The sequence below is a fragment of the Schistocerca serialis genome, unplaced genomic scaffold (genome assembly GCF_023864345.2).
Source record: "Schistocerca serialis cubense isolate TAMUIC-IGC-003099 unplaced genomic scaffold, iqSchSeri2.2 HiC_scaffold_1420, whole genome shotgun sequence".
In the NCBI taxonomy this organism is placed as follows: Eukaryota; Metazoa; Arthropoda; class Insecta; order Orthoptera; family Acrididae; genus Schistocerca; species Schistocerca serialis.
In genome coordinates, this window is record NW_026047648.1 from 3,742,834 (window position 1) to 3,766,466 (window position 23,633).

Below are 23,633 nucleotides of genomic sequence, written 5' to 3' on the forward strand. Positions count from 1 at the left end.
AAGAAGGCTTTGGCTGCTATCCCTTCCCGTTTCCCATCCCCGTCCCCTTCAGATCACTGTTGTCATTCCATGTGACAGCTCCATTCCAGTCTGAGCTGCTGGAGGTGGCGGCCACGTGTGCTGGAGGTGTGCTTGCTCGTGTTAATGAATATGTATGTGTGTGTGTGTGTGTGTGTGTGTGTGTGTGTGTGTTGTAATGGTACTTTGACTTCCACGCCTCCACCAATACAAAGATATAATTTACGATCGCGCACGCAAAAGAGCGCTGCGCCAGCGACCGAGTTTTATAAATAATTTTGTTCTTTTTTTTTTACTTTTGCGTAGGTTTTATTTTTAACAGATAATTGATTACTCTCTCTCTTGTCTTGATACGAAAGACGTGTATTTTTCGGCGCTGCGTTGAATGTGCTTTTGGGTGGAAATTAAAATTATATTACAAAGCGAGGTTGTTTCAATAGGTGATTCGAGGTGGTTATCGCCTAATTTGTAAATTGATCATGACAGTGACAACTTGAAGTTTTCAACAGACGGAGAAAAGTGAAAGATGGGTCATCCTACAAGAGAAATTAGGACAGCCACGAAGACTATATTCCAATTAATACTGCGTATCTAACAAGATTATAAGGTAAATTTGAACTAATTTCTGATGCTATTTCCGTACAGTCGCTTTTTGTAGTGTTGCCGACCCGGTCTGCCATGCACGGTCAAATTACAGCACAATCTCAATCAATAATACAAAGTCCGCCTTATCCGTAACTGAAACCATCAAAATTCAAGACATCAATCAGATTTTCTATTTTATATTTTTCACGGCAGAGCCCTGAGGAGAAGGAAACACTACAGTGTGTGTGTAAATATGTAACTGTCTTTTTGTTGTGGCAGTCAGCAAGTCGACGTGTCATCTTTACGGCGAGTAGCAATCTATCTTTTCCTTATATTTGTGATGTTCCAAACTAGAATTTCCATTGTTTGCTTATGTCCTGTATAGATTTAGAGAAAGCTTCTGACAAAATTGACTGGAATACACAATGAAATTCTGAATGTAGCAGAGATATACGAAACAAAAGGATACCTGTGACTCTCGCAGATCCCAGGTCGCAGTTAGATTCAGAAGGATGTAGGCTGCAGCAGTTATTCGGAGACGGAGAGGCTCGCACAGAGCGAAGTACGGTGGAGAACTGCACTAAAATGTGTTTCGTACCGAATACGACAACCGATGGTGACAAGAGCTCTGAGATGAAAGTGATGGGATTGAACAAATGTATGATAAAATGTGAGGAGTTATTGATTTGTTTAACTTAACTACGATGTGGGACTGCAACTCTGTGGTAGGTGAAGGAAGAGAAGAAAAAAAGTAGGCGCGTACGTAACTGTTCGGTGGCAGGCCTCTGGTCCCGCGTCGGTACACTCGTGTTACGAGCGAGCGGAGTGAGAGGACTCGCCGCCCTCCCCTTATTTCTACCGCGAGATACTCGATTTATCGTGTCCGACTGCGACACGAGCTTTCGCTCGCTGCGGTGTCTCCGAGTTACCCTCCTGCCCTGAACCGGTGGCCGGACACAACGGGCGGGGGCACCGGACGGAGCAGCTCGTACCACACCGGACGGGAGAGGCGCGCCACTGGGCGCTGGGCGCCCGTAGGACTGGCAGAACGCAGCAGCAGGAGGGATCGACAACTCGGAGGGACAGTGGCACTCGATACGAATATTATACCGGCAACTTTTATGCGCAGAAGAGATTGGAAGACATTAGAAAGTTTCAGGCAGATTGTACGGTGGTAAGACAGAGATATGAAAACCTGATTTTAAAATGTAAAACACTTCCACGAGCAGATATGACGCCTGACCAATTCCTATGTTACGAATTGTCAACTAGAAATGATGAAACTGCACCAACATAGGAGGTTACGGAAACGGAACCCCGACAGATTCTTACGGACGGAGGTCGTCGAAAGCCTCGAAGAGAATGTCTCGCGACAACCGATCCGAGTGATTTACCGAAATAAGGCGAGTAACGAACACCGCAGCTTTCAGAAATGCGAGAAAATGAGGTTCGGTAGAAATCCTCGCACGGTGCAGGAAAGGTGAAAATATAAACGTGCAGCAGGCAAACGAGAATATAGGTGTGTAAAAAATGTAGACTGACAGAATGTGCAAAATGAGGCAACACAGGCAAAAAGCGGTGCCCGAATGGCAGTTCTTCGAACTCATCTGTAAACAGTTCGAGTACTTTTCTCGGACTGTAACTCTGAGCACGCAAAGAGCCAATCGTGCACAGATGAGACACTCTCCCGGCAGACGAAAATAAAATGAAACTTCTGTGACGGCAAGCTGTTACACAAATTTTCAATTGCAAACGTAGTTGCAGCAGACTAAAGTAATACGGTATTTGTTACACTGTCTTCTGTTTTAATTTTCTGATTGTACTACAGCATTATTAGCAGAACAAGAATTAAAGCTTTCACAGAAAGTCTGAGGTGTTACTTTTAACAATTTACTAAATGTCATGTTTCAAACTTATGGCCATATCCACAGTAAATAAATTAAAAGACACTGTCCTTTACCACTAAAGCTGTCAGATTATTTATAAAAAAAAAAAAAAGAAACCATTCCACACTAAGCCTTTGGTCGGTTTATACTGTTCGGCCAGTTTCAAGTGTGCACATACATTTAGCGTAAACTTATAATACGTGTCCAAAAGATCCTTTTCATTCTTTTAATAGTGTGCTTAACAGAAGTCACACAGCAGTGAAGTAGGTCAAAGTTTAAATAAAGTGTCCGCGAAATGTCTCAAACACACGAGGACGATATACTGACACGAATCTCGCGAAGAGTGATACACTGTAAATTTAAGGCATAAGCTAAATGTATCGGTGATACGAGATCTGCCACATAGGTGCTGAAACACGTGTGGTGAATAAAAGAATTCTGAACAATTTTTTAAATACGAGGGCACGGTGAACATTAATGCGTCCAAATTGTTTATGTCAAAACTCTTAAATCCTTTTAAGTAAAACAAACCGTATTAATATTGTACATCTTTATTCTTTGCCTCTACTTGTTTATTTCTCAACACAATCACACCGGTGGGGCCTCACTTCTCCCAATGAGAGACCAGTTTGTCGATACTGCCACTACAGAATGTGTGACTTTGCAGACGAGGCCACAACTTCACCACTGCTTGTGCCACTTCATCACTATCAAACTGAAGTCTTCCCAGGTGTTACAGCTCGGGAAAGAGATGGAAATCGGAAGGGATCAAGTCAGGACCGTACAGCGAATCTGCGGTGTCAGATTCTCGCACGTATTGCAATGCGAGTGTGCAGTCTGGCAGTCGCCCTGGAGGAGAAGGTGCTCCGAATGTGGACAAACACTCCAAATCTGAACCTCAATCACAGCACGCAGTTTCTCACAGACTGACACAGTTACGTTACATACTGCCACGTTACACACTACACTTTGGAGCCCTCTAGCAGCAGAGTGCTGCAAACACGTAGACGTGAAGAATAAAGATGTAGAACGCTAATAATGATTTTTTTTGTTTAAAAAAAAAAGCTCTAAGAATTTTCACTTGAAATATTTGGAGGCATTTCTTTTCATCATGCCCTCTTGATATATTTCAGCCTAATGACAGACAAATGGTAAACTGTCTTCTGCACACACATTCTGTGGGGACCGATAACTCTGTGTTATGGTGCACAGTAGATAATTTTCAAATGGCAAATATAAGATTAAAATATTCACATATAAAACTGACTGTGAGATGTGCAGTTCAGAAAGTGGAAACTATTACAAAGTGACAGAACTGCTGGCGTATGTGAGCCACCCACACACCAGCAGTCGTTCGTTCACGAGGCACCCACCTACAGGCACAGTCCACTACTTTCGAACTAACCGCCAGCGGTCATAAATCTGCAACGTGCGTCTGGTAACAGAGAACTGACGAATTGCGAGATAGCAGAATGGTACCGTGAAATGTGGTGACATTTTAAGTCAGACAACTACACATTGGTGATGAAAATTCATTTATACCAGTTATTATACTTCCTGTTCACAAGTTCTTAACTCGTGGTAATGGCTAAATGTACAGACAGTACTCTGAAGCTCTCTCTGAATAGCAATTGTTTAAAAAAAAAAAAAAACTGCCTTTTTTTGCACTTTTTTAATGTACTAAAAATTTTATTTGTTTGACCAACAAAACAAATTTTGTGTCTAGGTCTAACGTATGTTGTCCTTTGAGCCTTCACAATGACAACCCGAGCAAAAACCAAAAATTAATTTATTATTTACTTGCAAGTATCGTGAGGTCATTAGCACCTCTTCATTATTCTGTAATTTTCCTAATACCAGGTCGAGTACTAGATGGTGGGCAGCCTTTCGAAATTTCTCAAGGGTATTTTTGTTGTTGTTGCAACTTCAAAAATGCGTTTTTTTTTTGTTTTTTTTTTTTTTTTAATTTTGAAAGTGCATTTCGCTTAAGTGAGGTAAAGCATCAACATTGGTCTCTAATTAAGTTATTTACATTTTGATTTGGTTTATGATCGAAAAGCAGTTCACCAGAATATGTCATTGTTTTGTGCATTACACACTGATAATTTTGGTCTAATTTTTAGTTGTTCTGCAGCACTATACATTTCTTATGTTTTTCAGAACAAACTTTTATGCACACCACTGTTATTTTTGTTTTTGTACTTCTGAGTATGTGTTTTGTAGTGTTGCCAACATATCTTTCCAGTAGTTAGTCTTTGACCTACAACTTTTTTTTTTTTATTAGATTATTGTGTGTGTATGATTCTATTTAATTATAGCTGCTGTGTATTCATATACTGTGTAAGAGTAGGAAAGGACTAGTGATGTAGGATTTTTATTGTGTGTGGGGGCAAGGGGGAGGGAGAAACCATGATGAGTGGACATAAGTGTATAGTAGCGTGATGCAGTGAGGCAGAGGAGAAGGTGGGGAGCAAGAAGTGAAATGAAATTCTGAGGGGGAGAGGGGCGGGGGTAGAGTGGGAGGGGGTGAAGGATGCAAAGGTCCTTTTCTTTTTCATTTAATTTCATCAACTATTTTATAGAGTGTCTAGTTTCTAATATTTATTAGGTCATTGAGCAACTGTTTCTATTTTGTATGTCAAAATTTTCTTAGAAAGGAGAAAGATGTTTGTCTTTACTGATTTTTATGATATAACTTTTTCAATATTGCTTGATCTATGGTGTTCTGGTTTTAGATGATCAGTAAATGTTTAATGGTTTGCACCGTATTCAACTGCTCTGATGTTTTCTTTATATCTTGTGTCGAATGTCCTACCAGCCATTCCAATGTATATCTGCAACAGAGCTGATAGATGCCAGATTGTTGGTGTCTGTCTGGTTTTGATTTCAGTTTTTGGATGTGCTTTTGTATTGCGTTGTCTGTTTAGTAAGCAATATCCATGCCTTGTTTTTTAAAACAAGTTACCTACTTTATGTACAAATTTGTTGTTGTAGGTCATTGTATGCCATTTCTTCTGTAGAAGTGCAAGTTGTATGAGGTTGTGTGGTTTGGTTAGTTTTCTCCATAATTTGTCTCTCTATTTTTTTGTTTAGTTTGTCAGCCATTGTTTCTATGTGTCCATTTTTCATGCCATTTGTTTTACAATGGCTAGCTCTTTCTGGTAATTAGAAGCTTTTAGGGGGATCCAGTTCAGCCTGTTTATCATGTATCTGATTGCTGCTCGTTTATGGCTCTGCAGGTGGTTTGAGGTTCCATTTAAGATAATGTCACTGGTTGTGGGTTTTCTGTACATGTCAAATGTGTGTTTATTATTGTCTTTTCTTATGGTTATGTCTAGAAACTTGAGTGAGTTTGCTTGCTGTTGTTCTGTTGTGAACTTTATTTTTATGTGTACAGTATTTGTCTTTGTGTAGTTGCTGTATTCTGTTTTTAGGTTCATCTACCACGCATACTATGCATGTATCTATACCAGTAGACGACAATGTAGCTTTTCTTTGTTATTATGTCTTCAGATATTACTTTTTCTATACGATTCATGAAAATGTTGGCTTAATGTTCCTGAAATGGATGAACCCATGGGTAAACCACCTTATTGTATGTAGTATTCTCGGTTGAATTCAAAATAATTTTGTTGTGTTATTAACTGTAATAATTTTATTGTTTCACCTGTGTGTTCATGAGATAGTTGGTTGTGTGTCTTCAGGTTTTATTTTTATGGTTGCATTAACAGGAATACAACTGTACATACTTTCTAAATCATAAGAGAGCAGTGTTGCTGTGCTGGGGATTTTAGTGTGTCTGATATGTTCAACCGGTTGAGAGGTGTTTCTGACTGTTCTGAAATTTTCTAGTTTATAGTGCTGGGTGAGCTGTGAGTGCATTTGCTTTGCTAGCAGGTGTGTCTGAACTGCTCGCAGGCAGTCGAGGAGTGCCGACCACTTTAAGTGGTCGTGTTCACCGTCGTGGCTACTACGTATTTATGCGGATTGTTTTTCACGAGTCTCATTGCCTAATTTATGAAGTCTCCTGTCGACTTTACGCTTCTGAAACCGTACTGTTGTGAATCCATTCCGTGGAGAAGTCTTTTCTCCCGTCGTTTACCACGTACGACATTCTCCGAAACCTCACCCGAGGTATCGAGAGGGCGAATGGGTCTGTAGGACTTCGGAGCTATGGGATCGTCGTCCTCACCTGTTTTAGAGATTAGTACATTTGCTTTCTTCCACGTATCTCGTGTTGTGGAGGGAATCTCCAGAGGCACTGTGGACGGATGTAACATAGTCACTTAACAATTATATTCAGTGGTGCTGAGGAGTCAACTGTCTGTCGCATCTCAAAAGACCACGTGCGTGCTGTTAAAAGGGCACCTTTTACGAGGTCCGACGGTCACATTGCGTCACAGGTCCACAAAGAAGAGGCCCGTCACCAGGTATGTAGGCAACGTCTGAGACAAATGACACAATTATGTTGTACATATTAGAGAAATGAGTAACAGAGGGAGGAACCCAAACAAAGTTATTACTCTCATCAGTTATAATTACGAGCTGTCAATGCAGACAATAAGAACGTATAGTAACGCCGTCTTAACTGCGATCGTAGGACACTGTGTGGAGTGCTCGGGGCCACAGACTTTTGCTCGTAACACCGGCACGAACAGTTAAGAGGGTGCGACACGGAATACTCGTCGAGATGTCGTGAGAAATACTCGCGATGTGTCCCTTCGACCTCTAGATACGGAAAAAGGTGGCAGTGTACTAGTTGGAGGAAGAACAATATCACGGAGTGCCGAATTTAATAGGAATACGGTCCACAAGTGAGCAGCAAATTCAAAATCGTGTTCTCCACCTGTGGCAGAAACAATGGGACAATGCCTGAACAGCAAGGTGCACCCACAATTTTCTGCCAAATGTAAAACAGAAACAAGGAATGAAGCACCTGAGTCCCTCAAGGGGCCCGACACGCTTCTCAACCTTCACGGGCCCTACGCCACCTACTGGCATAGAATCGCTAGACGATAAATTACCAAACGTGCTTACGGTGAAGAAGGTGCACCAAAACATACTATCCATGGACTATCCGAGTAGCCGACACTGTACGCGTGTCCATCGGAACGACACTGGAGGTAAACGCAGCCACAGGTCGTATCTCGGCACCCGAGGAACCGGAACCCGGGTGCCGCGAGCCGGACCGCGACTACACTCGTCGCCAGTAACGACGGTACTGGCTGGGAACGGGCCAGTCTACAAGCAGTGGAATGCGTAGACGCAACCACAGCACCCGAGGAACTGGCAGGGCGTGCCTGCTGGCCAAGGAGCAATGGACTGCATTGTGGAATGAGACAGAAAAAACTGAAGCTATCGTAACAGTGGTAGATGCAGATTTGGTACTAGATGCCATTTTTATTCACAGCAGAAATAGTTTTTTATATTAGTAGTAGTAGTAGTAGTAGTAGTAGTAGTAGTGTCCACGCTTCCTCCCCAAAACCTTCCTGGTGCAGGAATACAATACTTGGCAAGTACTAGGTGATAAATACAGTGGACTGTGGCATACAGATGTAAACAATGTGACATACTGAGGTCCGGCTCGGTACGGGAAGTGCGCTCAGATAGCCACAGCGGGTAAGCGGGAAATCCGGGATTCGAGTCCCGGTCCGGCACGTATTTCCGTACGTCACTGACAGGTAGTACGTCTCTACCTAATACAGCTGCTGTCGAAGAATTCACAGTCGGCAAATAAATTTCAAATTATTTTTTACAGCTGTCGATCATTAATGATGTCCATTCTTTCAGATATACAAGTAAATACTAAACTGTACACGAGACCTAGACACAGGAGTTGTTTTATGCCAGCCACACGAATAAAAAGTTTAGTTCGTTAAACGACGGAAACTCCGGGTAGGAATATCGACAAGGTAGGATAAGACACATTGCCACTTGCCGTAAAAAAGACCTGTTAAGTTGCAGACGGGCACAATTAAAAGACAGTTATGTAGGACACTTATGTACGTATCTTAATTGTGCCTGTCTGTAACTTAACTGGTCTTCTTTACGGTGAGTGGCAATCTATCTTTTCCTATGTCACTTTTAATTCATTAACGGAGTTAAAAAATGGAGTTCTTTTCAAAGCTTTAGGTACTCAGAAAGAAATTAAGAATATTGCTCATTTACCAATCGGTACAAATTATGAAGTTTCGAACAGTAAATATAACTAATATAAAAGAATTTTCATCGCCTATGTGCACTTGTTTAACACACAATGTTTTTTGACCTTTTCGATCAAATTCAGCACACGAGACAGTACCGGTAGACAGTCTCAAGATCGTCAGTTAGCGGCTCGGTTTACCGGTTCTCTCGTACCGGAGGTGTACGGTAGGTAGACTTGCCGCACTGGTGATTAGTTTGAAAGTGGCAGATCACATCTGTGGGCAGGCGCCGTCTGAGCCCCTTCTAGTGTACATATGACTCACCTACGCCTGTAGTTCCACAATCTATTACTACTTTTAACTCTGAGAATCAGAGAATCTCACAATCGACTTTATACTATGAATATTTTGACTTCACATTTGTGATACGAGAGTTACCTACTTTCCACTGCTACGTAGTTGATTCTGAACTTCAGTCCCAGCAATCAGAGAGCAGACAAATGTACAGTCTGCGCAACCCTCCTAACTGTTCAGTTGTAATATGATGCATTACCGTGTGAGATACTCGAGTGTGTGTGTGTGTGTGTGTGTGTGTGTGTGTGGGGGGGGGGGGGGGGGGGGGGAGGCGCACGCGCGCGCAGAAGTTGGTTGGTTTTCCTAGTATTCTACTGCCCTCTCCCCTCTGCTTTCTCCTCAAGCAGATCGTGTAATGTCATACTGTACAAACGTAACGTCCAACTACCAGGGCACTTTGAGTTTACACCTGATGACATCCGAATGTACAGCATTAGCAGACTGCGCACTCTGCCGTAGTGGAGAACGAAACATTAGAGAGCACTGTGAAGACACTGGCGTCCTCTAAAACCTGCCGTGAGCCCGGATGTGTACGTGTGAGAACTAGCACCAAACGTCGCGCTCTCGAGGTACCCTGGCAAACATTTTACAGTGATCAGCAGTCGACACGGAAACTGAAACACAGCACAAATGGGCAGTCCCACACTACCACTCTATTCACTGCTGCAATCGCAGTCACAAATTAAAAAAGGATGAACCTCTATCAGATATAGACTCTGGTGAGGACGCTGCATTATTTCCTGATCGGCAACCACACCTAGCACTCTGTCTTTCAAACTCTTGCAGTTGAAAGTGGAGTTCACACATCTGCAACACAAAAATTAATGCCAGACCGTGTGACACTACTTTCCAAAAACCATTTACAAACAGGTGTCATATGTTTCGACGTACACTCACTACGAAGGTATTCCTATGCACCGAAAAAGATGCCAAGTTAACTGTTTCGATGTCGATCGGCAGCTAAAAATAAGCTAAGTGCACGATCGAGTCTTCCCTGTCACCTGTCTGTTCTACACACCGAAAAACCATTCGTTTAGGTTTTGACGTGAAATCCTCTGTGTGTAGACGATGAATAAATATAATGACAGTTCTATTTCAGTTATTATAAAACACAGATAAAATGTCAGTGAAGCTTCCCACCGTTAATGTTTTGAGACGTACTCCAAACGGAAATTATATTTACTTCTAGTATTGTGGTCTTTGAAATATACCTCCAGACTTGCCCGAGCTAAGAGTGTCGAAGTAAATAGGCATTTAAAAAGAAACAAACCATTCGTCGTAGATCACAGCATTAAATGCAACAAGCAGATAGAAATCACCTCCATATTAAAACTGAATGTAATAAAATGTCCACAGATCCGAGCACTGAATGAACAGAGAATATAGTCGTATTAACAGCAGCGTACAATTCAGACATAATAATGTGAACTTCACTTCGTAAGTAATAAAATAAATAAGGGATTAACAAAAATTTTGAAGCACTGATTGCTGATACAAATACAATTTAAGCATAATTACATTAGTGCAGTGTTGGGATAATTATAGTAACATCGTGGGACAAGTGTATCATTTCTTCTTGCACTAGCAGGTGCATTTCTAGGGTTAATTTTACATGTGGCAGTAACATCTACAAATAGTATACTTTTGATGTGACTACACCAACAATTTTATTTACATTCAAGCTGCTGTTCAAAGTCCCCAAAAAACAAATTAGACATAAGCCTATACGACAACCGTGGACGTGACCGCTGGGAGTGGTTTAGCACTGTTTCATTTGGGTGATTACAGTCAGGAAGATATTGGGGAGGACTCTTCCACAGAACTGGAGATTACTCTACAGAGATCATACGGGGGCGGCGATTTTGCCCCTACGGACGGTATGGACACAAACTTGCAATTATGACAGCTAAGAAGGGGGTGGAGAATGGATTCTGGGGAAACATGGAAAAAAATTTGTTAGCAATTTTGAAACATAGTAACTACTAAATTTCACTTCCTTCCCAGAATGAGAGATGGAATACCTTCATAAACATGTAGAGGAATTTAAAGTGCAGGAAAACAATGCTGACAACCTTACAGGTAAGTCTGGAGAATAGCAGGATATGGGAAGAAGATTTGTGGTGCTGGATTATTGATGATGAATTCATTACAGTTGCCTTAACCTGTAGTGCAAGTTCTCAAAATTGGTGGGTGATTATTTGCATTCTTGGAAAGGATCATCAAGCCAAAGTTAGTGTTCTTTGACCAATCTCTGCTGTTCATTTTTTAACCCTGAAATCTTAGCATGCCAGCCAACTGAATCCGAGGAAAGGTTAAACTCGTGATGCCTACTGGAAGGAGATTCTAATTATTTATTCTTTAAAAAGAGGTTTAAAACAAAGTTATCATTCAAGCGATACTTCAGGTAACTTTGTTCAACTATTTTCATTTTATTATGTCAAGAACAAGTTGTGTAACAACGGACTAACAAACATGCGAATCATGTTCAATAAAGTAATTTGTAGGCATTTTTTTCATATTTCCGGCAGCTTTTTAACTACCTTATCAGATTTTGCTACACAATTAATAAACGGTCTGTTCCCTGAGAACATGGACACAAACTTTGGAAATTAAAAATATTCTTATTACAAATCTGATAATCATTTCTGTTAGCTGAAGCACATTCTCTTTTTTAATTTGAAGCTTCATTTTCATGTTACGAAGTGCTGGAACTGAGCAAATTGGTTTATAGCTTGTCTAAAATTTCAGCTTCTAGACCCTCTAAGAAATTAGTTTTCAAGAAACGTACTACAATGATGCATTGTAAAGTAATTTATTAACAGAATATATCTGAAAAACTTTACAAATACCTTAGGTCAGCCCATTTCAACAGCTTATATTGATTTTATTTTATTAGTTAAGTCCCCAGGCTGATTTATTTTTATTGCTATCTCTTGTCATTTCGTTGCCGAAAAAACATGTGAAATTTATTTTTCAGGGTCAATGCAATTTTGTAGAATCCTGAAAATGCAAATACAGATTTATGAGATGGATAAAAGTCTCACTGCAGAGAAAAAAATGTTCATTATAAACAATATTTTGTAGTGGTAACGGAATGATATACATGCGGTAAAGGAATTACATAAATGGAGTAATGGAATGACAATAATTTTATAACGAATTTGACTGACATTCCTCAAGATGTAGGTCAAATACATTTACATGTTGGCTATACTGTTAGTAAAAACTGGAGGAAAAATGGGGAAATCCCACAAACCAAGACTGTACTTTTCCAAGACACGAAACTTACATTCTGTGAGTCTGAAGAGTAACTGCTGTAAGGTGAATTAATAAGCTTCTTTAGTGAAGATTACAATTAAGTGACTAAATGGCTGCATACTACATGTAGATGGAGTTAATTATTTTGATAAGCTCTATTTCTTCTTCCATAACCTATGCTTTCTATGGGAAGCAATAGCAATGCCAAATTGTATGAAAACCTTAATATTGCCTATAGAAAAACAAGTTACTGGCTTCCTATGTACTGCAACAGAATGTTGATTATTTTTGAAGGTCACTATGTATTATGCATAAATAATAGAGACACTTTTATGTATTATGTTGTTAGAAGATCACTATATTGAATTGAATTTTTTATTTAAAATAGATATTGGCTTATTTCTGACAATTACAGTGTACCCACAGTAATTCTCAAACAAGATATTTCATTTTTTCAGTTCTTATCAGACCTCTCACATCAGCTGAGAAAATGAGACGATACCGGAAATGACTCTAGGAGAAAGGGTTAAATGATGATATTAAGGGGAAGGACCGGGAAAGGCAAAGTTTAACTCCTGATCAACATAAGAAGCAAAGAGAAAAAGCGACACTTAATCAAAGAAAATTCAGAAATAAAGTTAGAGCCAGCAGCAAAGGCGATGGTGGTGATGCTTGCATCATCAACACCGATGGTCCATATAAATCTCCCGCTACACTAAGGAAAGCAGTTAAACATGTGGAAACTAGTTTACCTAGATGTCCAAGAAAGTGCAACTGTCTTGGAATTAGCTGCTGCTCATGGAGTTTTAGTAAGCGAACAAAAGGTGAAAAATCAGATTCGACGCCTAAACCCAGGCACAGAAGAACCCGTTGCTACTTCTTATGTTCGAGACGACATTTCGTGGCAAACTCCTGGAATGAAAGGTGGAAAAACCAAAGTCCAGAAGAGATACGTGACCATGACATTGAAAGAAGCCCACACTATATATCAAGACGATTTCCCTGACGTGCCAATAAAATTGTCCAAGTTCTGTGCATCGAGACCAAAGTTTGTGTGCATCTTACAGGATACGCCGCACTACGTGTGTCTCTGCTGCTACCGTGAGAACGTAAAGCTGCTTTTGTAAGTTATACACGACGTTGTTCCACAATTGAAAACCACATTTTCTGACCTCATTAGCACAATAGTCTGCAATCGAGAGAAAAACGTTTGCATGTTGTCAAAACGTGAAAAGTGTGCAAGTGTATCTTTGAAAGATAAGTATTCTTTGGACGAGAACTTAACGAAGAAACTGATCAAAATAGACCCAATGGCAAACAGTGAACCGGCGAATCACTCGGAAAGAGGTTCGTGGTACTGTTGGTCAGAGTCTTGATGCTCTTTCAAACATGCTACCCCAATTCTTACAACATACATTTATTAAAAGACAACAATCAAAATTTTTTGGAAACAAAAAGAATTCTGCAGATAAGAACATCTTGGTGCAAGTAGATTTTGCAGAAGATTATACTGTTCAACTGCAGAATGAAGTCCAGAGTGCCCATTGGTCAAAACAACAAATCACTTTGTTTACAGCATCTATTTGGGACTCACAAAATGATGTCTATCCTTGTGCTGTTGTTAGTGATGAACTTGATCATGATAAATATTCAGTGCATGCTTTCCTAAGTAAAATTGTAGAGCACATCATATTCACGAACCCAGAGGTAGAATCTGTCACATTCATGACTGATGGTGCAGCCAGTCAATTTAAGCAGCGTTTCCTGTTCGCCAACTTGACATTTTTCAGAGAATGCCATAGAATAAATATTTCATGGAACTTGTTTGCCACATCACATGGCAAAGGTGTCGTGGGTAGGATTGGTGGAACTGTAAAGCGTGCAGTCTGGAATACCTGCAAAACTGGGAAACACAGTCTACCTCGTGCTGAGGACTTTACAAAAGTTGCACGTGAAAGACGTCGTGGCGTACACATTTTTTATATCTCTGCCTTGCAAATTGCAGAGAATACAGGGGAATTTGATCAAATGTGGATGGTAATAGTTCCAATAGAGCAGACAAAAACCATCCATGCTCTTACACCTCTTGCTCCACGTATTATTGAGTACTAGCATTACTCGCTATCTCCCCAGAAGTTTGTGCACAATTTCAAAAAGCGATCTTCAGTCAAAGAAAATTCACAAGAACTGATCAATCATACAGCTTTGCATCAAGGGGATTTTGCTCTGGTTTCCTATGCTGTAAGAAACAAATCAAGATTTTTTTGTAGGGCAGGTGATTTATGTGGAAGACGGTTACGAAATTTCACTTCTTAGAAAGAATGACGCAAATGGACAGATATTTACATTTCCCCCAAAGGAAGATAAATGTTATGTAGGAAAAGGCCAAACTGTAGAGAAACTAGCTGCACCTACTATAAATGAATAAAACTGGTAATTTTTGAGTGAAAGTGTCATTCCGTTACTATTAAGTGTTATTCCATTACCAGTGATTTTTTAAATTTTGTTAGTAAAATATTGGTTTCACGCATTTATCTCAAGCCATTTTGTTTCCCATTTATCCCTCTTCACAATATAATTTTTGTGAATTTTTATACAAAATGGATGAGCTGAATTATTGTTGCATTATAAATGAGAGCAACATGCATGTCTGAATTGTGCCATTCCGTTACCAGAAAGTTTCTTTTACATTAGTCTCATTATATGAATGAAACTTCAAGTATTAAATTACATAACTTGTGTTCCTTTGCTTATGTAGAAAATACAATATTAATTTTTTTGTCTTATCATGATTCTTGGCCTTTTCAATCCTTAATGGGCAAAAACAATCACCGAGTGTCATTCCGTTACTCACAGAACTACCCAGACATGTAAATGAAGTAGCTCAAATGTCTCAGTTTGGTTCCTGAAGGAATGTACTGAATTCACAGATTGTTACTAAAAACTCTGTTTCTTTTATGTAATATGATGGCCTTAAATTTATATCTCAAGAATCAATTCTTTCTCCATTCTGAAATTTAAGCCGCTGTTTGCAAACACATATATGAAAATATATCTTTTTCATTTAAAAAAACAGCATTTTGACTTTTTCCAAAACTAAATTATTTGAAATTTTACTAAAATCGCGCATATGTTGCAGCATAGTAGTGCAACATACACTCCTGGAAATTGAAATAAGAACACCGTGAATTCATTGTCCCAGGAAGGGGAAACTTTATTGACACATTCCTGGGGTCAGATACATCACATGATCACACTGACAGAACCACAGGCACATAGACACAGGCAACAGAGCATGCACAATGTCGGCACTAGTACAGTGTATATCCACCTTTCGCAGCAATGCAGGCTGCTATTCTCCCATGGAGACGATCGTAGAGATGCTGGATGTAGTCCTGTGGAACGGCTTGCCATGCCATTTCCACCTGGCGCCTCAGTTGGACCAGCGTTCGTGCTGGACGTGCAGACCGCGTGAGACGACGCTTCATCCAGTCCCAAACATGCTCAATGGGGGACAGATCCGGAGATTTTGCTGGCCAGGGTAGTTGACTTACACCTTCTAGAGCACGTTGGGTGGCACGGGATACATGCGGACGTGCATTGTCCTGTTGGAACAGCAAGTTCCCTTGCCGGTCTAGGAATGGTAGGACGATGGGTTCGATGACGGTTTGGATGTACCGTGCACTATTCAGTGTCCCCTCGACGATCACCAGTGGTGTACGGCCAGTGTAGGAGATCGCTCCCCACACCATGATGCCGGCTGTTGGCCCTGTGTGCCTCGGTCGTATGCAGTCCTGATTGTGGCGCTCACCTGCACGGCGCCAAACACGCATACGACCATCATTGGCACCAAGGCAGAAGCGACTCTCATCGCTGAAGACGACACGTCTCCATTCGTCCCTCCATTCACGCCTGTCGCGACACCACTGGAGGCGGGCTGCACAATGTTGGGGCGTGAGCGGAAGACGGCCTAACGGTGTGCGGGACCGCAGCCCAGCTTCATGGAGACGGTTGCGAATGGTCCTCGCCGATACCCCAGGAGCAACAGTGTCCCTAATTTGCTGGGAAGTGGCGGTGCGGTCCCCTACGGCACTGCGTAGGATCCTACGGTCTTGGCGTGCATCCGTGCGTCGCTGCGGTCCGGTCCCAGGTCGACGGGCACGTGCACCTTCCGCCGACCACTGGCGACAACATCGATGTAATGTGGAGACCTCACGCCCCACGTGTTGAGCAATTCGGCGGTACGTCCACCCGGCCTCCCGCATGCCCACTATACGCCCTCGCTCAAAGTCCGTCAACTGCACATATGGTTCACGTCCACGCTGTCGCGGCATGCTACCAGTGTTAAAGACTGCGATGGAGCTCCGTATGCCACGGCAAACTGGCTGACACTGACGGCGGCGGTGCACAAATGCAGCGCAGCTAGCGCCATTCGACAGCCAACACCGCGGTTCCAGGTGTGTCCGCTGTGCCGTGCGTGTGATCATTGCTTGTACAGCCCTCTCGCAGTGTCCGGAGCAAGTATGGTGGGTCTGACACACCGGTGTCAATGTGTTCTTTTTTCCATTTCCAGGAGTGTATCAAATGTTCAAATGTGTGTAAATTCCTAAGGGACCAAGCTGCTTAGGTCATCGGTCCCTACTTAAACCAACTAATGCTAAGAACACCACACACATACACACAGGCGGGAGGGGCCACGCAGTGCCGCAACATATTAGACTAAAGCTTAAGCCAAAAAGTTTTAAAATGTCATCATTTTAGTGTGCCAGTTACATGTTCCATAGATCATTTGAATGATTACACAGGTCTGCAACTAATAAACTGCACAGGATTTTTTAACTTTTTCTTGTTGATTTTGACCTCCCAAAAACTGGAAACAATATTCAAAACATTCTATCCCCTAGGTTTTTATGTATATTGCAGTATTTATATTCATTAGTAATAAAACTAATTTAATAATTAAAAATAATTATATCAATTATAATTGATAAAATAACCTTAAATTTAAAAAAATACAATGTTAAATATTCTTTGTTACCACTTGCAGATTTTAGCACGAATTCCTGGGTGCCAGAAGCAAATGCAAACAATCTTATTGTTCAGTTTTATCGTGTTGCGACAAGTCAAGTGTCGATTTGTATCTTGCATGAAATGAAGAGAAACTCACAGTAGACATATCGCTATTCGAGTGAACAGTGCTGTCGTTTCTGTCTAGTCGTGGCTACGAGAGGTTGTATTATTTCTCCAAACAGTTTTTGTTATATCTGTGGTGAATACACTATTAAAAGTCAACAGAGAAACGTAAGTGATTTTGTGAGGAAAGTTTATTTTGCTTACTTTAAATTAAAACTTGGTGATCAAGATAAACCATGAGACCTGCACAAGGTGTGTAGAAGATGTGAAGAAGATCTTTGTTTGTGTTTTAAGGTTAAGAAAAATGCATTTCGATTTGGAATTCCTACGATATGGCGTGAGCAGAAAAACCGTACCACTGACTGTTATTTCTGTTCAGTTGACGTAAACGGATTCAATTCAAAAAAACAAAAGAAGCAAAAGTTATCCTAACCTTGACTCAGCTACACTACACGTCCGGTGCCCCATAGCTCTGAAATACCTGTCCCACAGCCACCGTCCAGTTTGTATGAATACCCGAGTGAGTTGGGGGACGAAGTTACATTACCTCCTCAGGGTGAATCAAGCTCAGATTTTTCTTCAGACGAAGATGGAAGGCCTCAACTATTTTCTCAAAGTGAACTCAATGACCTAGTAAGAGATATAGGTCTTTCGAGAGATGCAGCCGAACTGTTAGGTTCTAGATTAAAAAAATAAAAACCTTTTATCATCTGGCACCTCATTTTCATGGTACAGACACTGAGAAAAAGAATTTACCCAGTTTCTCTCAAAAGAAGGAAATTTAGTTTTTTGCAACGATGTGGAAGGACTCGTGCAATGCTTTGATATGCAGTATGACTCAAATTAATGGCGCCTATTCACTGATTCATCCAAAACTAGTCTTAAAGTAGTATTACTGCACAATGGAAATAAATTTGCATGGCTTCCGATGGTACATTCTGTGCATATGGGTGAAAACTATAACGATTTGGCCATTATCCTGGAAAAAAAATCAAATATCAGGACCATCAGTGGATGGTTTGTGGGGACTTCAAAATACTCACTATGCTTTCGGGTCAGCAGGCAGGCTCTACTAAATACCCATGCTCCTTATGCTTGTGGGATAGTAGAGCCAGAGAACTGCACTGGACTAAAAGTATTGGCCACCCCGAGAAGCTTTAAAACCTGGAGAGAAAAATGTTATCAATACTACTTTGGTGCCACCAGAAAAAGTTTTGTTGCCCCCCCCCCCTCCATATCAAACTGGGGTTGATGAAACAATTTGTAAAATTGCTGCAAAAGGATGGGAACTGTTTTAAATATCTAAGTACAAAATTCTCGAAGCTGTCAGAAGCAAATCTGAAAGAGGGACTTTTCACTGGCCCAGACAAAAAAATACTTTTAACTGACACCCTCTCTGTGGAAAGCATGAATGAGAAGGAAAAAGGAGCTTAGGTACCATTCAAGGATGTAGTGTAAAAGTTTTTGGGAAATACTAAGGATACTGACTACAAAACCATTGTTCAATGGATGCCGGCAGCATACAAAGCTCATGGCCGCAAGGTGAGCTTGAAGGTCCATTTTTTACACTTCCACATCGACAGTTTTCCTGAAAACCTGGGAGCTTACAGTGAAGAACAGGGGGAGCGGATTCAGCAGGATGTCCATGATATCGAGAGACAGTACCAAGGAAGATGGGATGTCACTATGTTTGCTAGTCAACAAAGATGGGATGCTTAAGTAGGAACCTAAAGTTGGAAATCGGGAAAGGACTCGGCGAAGTACCAAGGAAAAGAAGAAAAGTTTTCATAAAAAACATGAATAATTATAATAATGGTCTCAAAATAATGCTTCATTGGTTGTAAAAAAAATATTATGTTTGATAATTTTGAATAAACAAGTGCTTTTACAATTTTTTGTGTTTCAATTGGGAAAAAAAGCCTTATGTGATGGAAAAAAATGGACATCACTTCTGAAATCAGCACATTCTGAAGCACATAATTCAGCAAAAGTATCTCGTGCAGCTGACATAATTTTTTTTTTTTTTTTTTTTTGCAGACCTGCGATATTTTATTGAAATGATGCGGAACGAGTCAGTTCACAGGATATGTAGACAAGACCAGTGTTGAAATCAATAAACACACCATTATTTCTAATCCTACTTGTACAACTACACTGTATACATAATTTTTACTAGCTACCAGGTTTTAAGCAGAACCCAGCAGTGGACTAGAAAGATCTGTGTAAGAGAAATGATTTTATATTAGACTGACAGTTGCTTCACTACATGTCAGACATTTTACGTATGGTGATTGGGCAAATGATCAAAAATTTTTGTTGCTGCATACGGAACTCATTTCTGAGTTACTGGCAGATTTAACAGGGGGTAATAAAGGTCATTTGTTTCTGTAGTACTGTAGGTATGTACATCACATTCCTTCTCAGACTGTGAGGGATTATTTATAATGAAGTTCATTATCAAAAATATTTATTGTGACAGCGCAGTTAAAATGCCTACCATGAACACCACCTATCATTTCTACTGCTTGCTTTTGTACACTCAATACTATCTTTCTAAGTGATGACTAGCCACAGAAAATTATTCCGTACGACCATACTAAGTGGAAATACACTAAATTTGTCGAGCAAAAGTAGCTGAACTTAACTGGTTCAGAAGCTCAGTAATATGCTCCTTCCTGTTCAAGTTTTCATCAATAGGTGCATGCAAAACTTTGGAGCATTCTTCCCAATCCACCGACTCCTGCTCACATGCTATGTCAATAGTTGGTATGCCTATTTGTGAACAGAACTGAAAGCAGTGTAAACTGCCAAAACAAAACACCTTCAGTTGTCATTTTACTGAGCAATCAGTTTCAGCACTCCATCATGCCATCTTCAGACGTACTGACCAACATGTAAGAAGAATCCCAACTCTAGTCCAGTCAAAATAGGGGCCAGCATTCAGTGACTGACACCTGTCAATTTTTGGCACAGTGATCCCTTCGATCATCACTTGCGACGGTGGCCTTACGGAGACTGAATGTAGTGTGTGTGTGTGTGTGTGTGTGTGTGTGTGGTCTTTTTTTTTTTTTTTTTTTTTTTTTTTTTTTTAAAAAAAGGTTTAGGAGAGTCAATTTTTAGAGAACTACTTAGTAATTCTGTGGAAAATATTATTTACAAACTGCTCTGTTGTTTTCTCTCAAATGGTATTTATTGCACGACACTAGAATCATCCACAAAAGTACGAATTTTACTTGTTGAATGTTGAGGGTAAGGTCATTCACATATATGAGGAATAGGAATGGACTCAAATGTTTGAAAGCTCAATGATCGATCCAACGGAGAGAGCAAAATTTTGTTTACTCTATGAGTACATGCAACACACAAACAGTAACAACACATTTAACACTATGAGGTCCAAATGTTCGCTCAATTTGAAAGGAACTGGACCGATGCTAAGGTGTGGCAGTCAGACCACTTGGCACGGAATAAAACAGTTCTTTTTTTTTTTGTAAATTTTCAGTCACTGATGCCCTACAGGATAATTTCTGTCTCAAATACTCATTTAGGGAAACAGTATTATTGCACAGTAGAAAATAATAAGAAATTATATGTGAGATTCACAAGTCTACATCTTCCAGGAATCTGCTTAAGCAATTGGGATTTAGTATTCACTGACAAAATTTTTTGTCACAAATCCACTGTAATTTTAAAGTATTTCATTTATACAATACTACAAGAATTAACGACTCTTGCCACCAGTGAACGTAAATTGGTAGAGAAAGCAGTGAAGCAGAGTTGTTTCTCCTTAATAAGTATAATACCACAGAGGGATTCTGGAATATGAAAAGGTAAATATGTCCGACATGTAGTCCCACAATAATTAGCTCTCAGTCATTGATTCACTTGAAACATTTTATACATTTACACTAGGCACAGACATGATACACAGAACTAAATACGGATATGAATCACAAAAAAAACCTTGACAATATAATACATGTGTGATATGTCCAAAAACTTCTTTTTTTAGTCCCTATGTTAATAAATATATATATACCATAAATTATATGGGTGGCATTCTTTCCTAAAAATCTACTTACCTATCACAGTTACCTGGCTTATTTGTTACATTTTGCGGTGCACCAAGGAATGCTAAATCAATACTGTAAATGGAAGGGTTAACATCACAATACTTACCACAAAGTTGCCTAGTCTTCATTATGCTGGCAGTCTGACAGTTCAAACGAGGAAAGAGCCAACGCACAAAATGCTCCACACAGTTTAAGACCAACCAATTGTAGCAAGTCTTTGACCATATACTCAATTTAAACAGCATCGCAGCCACGTCAGCCCTTCAACAACAACCTCGTGCTAATCTTCTAGGTATGCAATGTGAAGATCACGGGTTGAGGGATACCAAGAACCCTCACGCACAACACGTTTCCTGTGCCTCGCAGGTCTCTCCTTTGGCTGCACTGCAGCTGCAACTGGTGAGGATTGATCTGCCACAGCCAGCAAAGGGTATTCATTTACTGCTGTCGGTAGAGTCCTCCCGGCAGCTGGCGTAGGGTCCTTTATTGCTAATGTAGGATCTTCTACTACTGGTGTAACGTCTTCTACTACTGGTGTAGTACCTTCTACTACCACTGCAGGGTCTGCTACAAATGGAACATAAAGTGTTCCAACACTCTGCAAGAAAGAATTAAACACACACTCGTGTCCAAACACACTTTCCCTCCAAACGTATTCATCCAAATGGTTTTGCAAACCACTGCGGCGCCTCTTCCCTCTCCCAACAAGTCTTTTTACTTCATCCCAATGTTGCTCCATGATACCAACCACTTTATTCCGAAACTGGTAATTGTGATCGGCTGCAAAAGTCTCTAGGTCCACTTCCCCTTCATCCTCGTAACTCTCCCATTTGTCTGAACATATAACAGTCCCATCCTCGACGTGTTCTTCGATAAGACATCGCAAATTCCTTGCATCTCTCCTCTCGACCACATTCAAAACTAGTTCGCCACGTTCTTTCCCACAAACGACAGCTCCCCAAACCCAAAGTTCTGGTAAATACTTTCCCATATGATTCTTAACACTTCCAAATGGCGATTCGCCCACCTCAACTACAACTCCTGGGCCTCCAATTTTTCCTCTCTTCTTCACCAACGCTGAACAAATTTCCCTACATGATAAAAACCAGTCGAGGACAGAAGTCTCGCTCACTCCTGCCAGGAGACTTGTAGATAAAACAGACTTGCGTACACAGAAACAGTATGTCATCAGAACAATAACTCTAATGGTAACCCTAGCATTCTCAAACCACGTGCCTTTACGAATTGACCTCCACACTTTGTCTTTTCGGCAGCGCCACATGAGCCCATCACTAGATCTTTTTGTTGGAACCTTGACACAGGACATGGGCTTAAGGCATCTAGCGCATATGTACTTATCAGCAAGAACACCAGAACTCTTCAGAAATTCAAATAAACGCGAATTATCGTCCAGAATCGAATGAAGAGTCACAACAGTTATCGAAACTCCTTGGTTCCGTCGTTCATCACACGAATTCGAAGCTCTTTTTCTTTTACAGCAGCTTGCCTCCCTACAACCAGCATCACTTGTAACATCCATTGCAATAAAGCAACAAAAAGCGACATGAAAACAGGCGTCTAAAGCTAGCGAAATAAGGGATGCTCAACTACCGGACCTACCGATAGATGGCTCTACCAGCTGATTACTGTCGCCTGTATTGCCCGCCATATTCGAATTTGCCAAGAAGTTTCTCTCGGTCTGTACAGTGTATAAGGAATTAAGGATTATCGAAATGGTGATTTCTTGTTCCGCTTTCAATTGCACGAAGCGATGGAGTAAGGAAAGTGATTTACCATTTCACAGGTAATAGGACTACCGATACAATACGATAACAATACAGACTTAGTGCGTTTGCTAATTCGATGTTTTTGAACAGGTTTCCTCTAAAGCACCCAGAGCTGCTAAAGAAGTGGATTACTTCCGTGAAGCGGATAGATTTTAATCCTACGTCTTGCAGCTTACTTTGCGGAAACCTTTTCCGACAAGATGATTACGTAGTGAGCCCTGGAACGTGGAAGAAACGTCTCAGACCCGAAGCAGTACCATCAGTTTTTTACTTTCCGACACATTTGATACCACCAAATAAACAGCCACGACGACATGTTGTTAGGCTTTTCAGTGACAACGATGCTTCTCCATTTGAGGTAGCTAATTAATTTCCTTGCTATGTGTGTGAATTTAT

General features: G+C 40.7%; 1 protein-coding gene across 3 annotated transcripts in view; it reads right to left on the reverse strand.

Moving 5' to 3' along the window:
- The window catches only part of LOC126443003 (uncharacterized), a 53,571-nt gene extending 30,513 nt beyond the window's left edge, over positions 1-23,058 (reverse strand). For 2 of the 3 annotated variants that reach the window (XM_050090849.1, XM_050090848.1), the window contains exons 1-3: positions 21,557-23,058; positions 18,421-18,541; positions 11,836-11,986 (exon numbers count right to left, since the gene is read on the reverse strand). In XM_050090849.1, coding sequence (XP_049946806.1) covers positions 21,731-22,990 — 1,260 coding nt within the window. In that variant the 5' untranslated portion in view covers positions 22,991-23,058 and the 3' untranslated portion in view covers positions 11,836-11,986; positions 18,421-18,541; positions 21,557-21,730. The remainder of the gene's footprint in view (positions 1-11,835; positions 11,987-18,420; positions 18,542-21,556) is intronic. The other variant, XM_050090850.1, reaches the window with a different exon arrangement.
- Between the last annotated feature and the right edge of the window lie 575 nt (positions 23,059-23,633).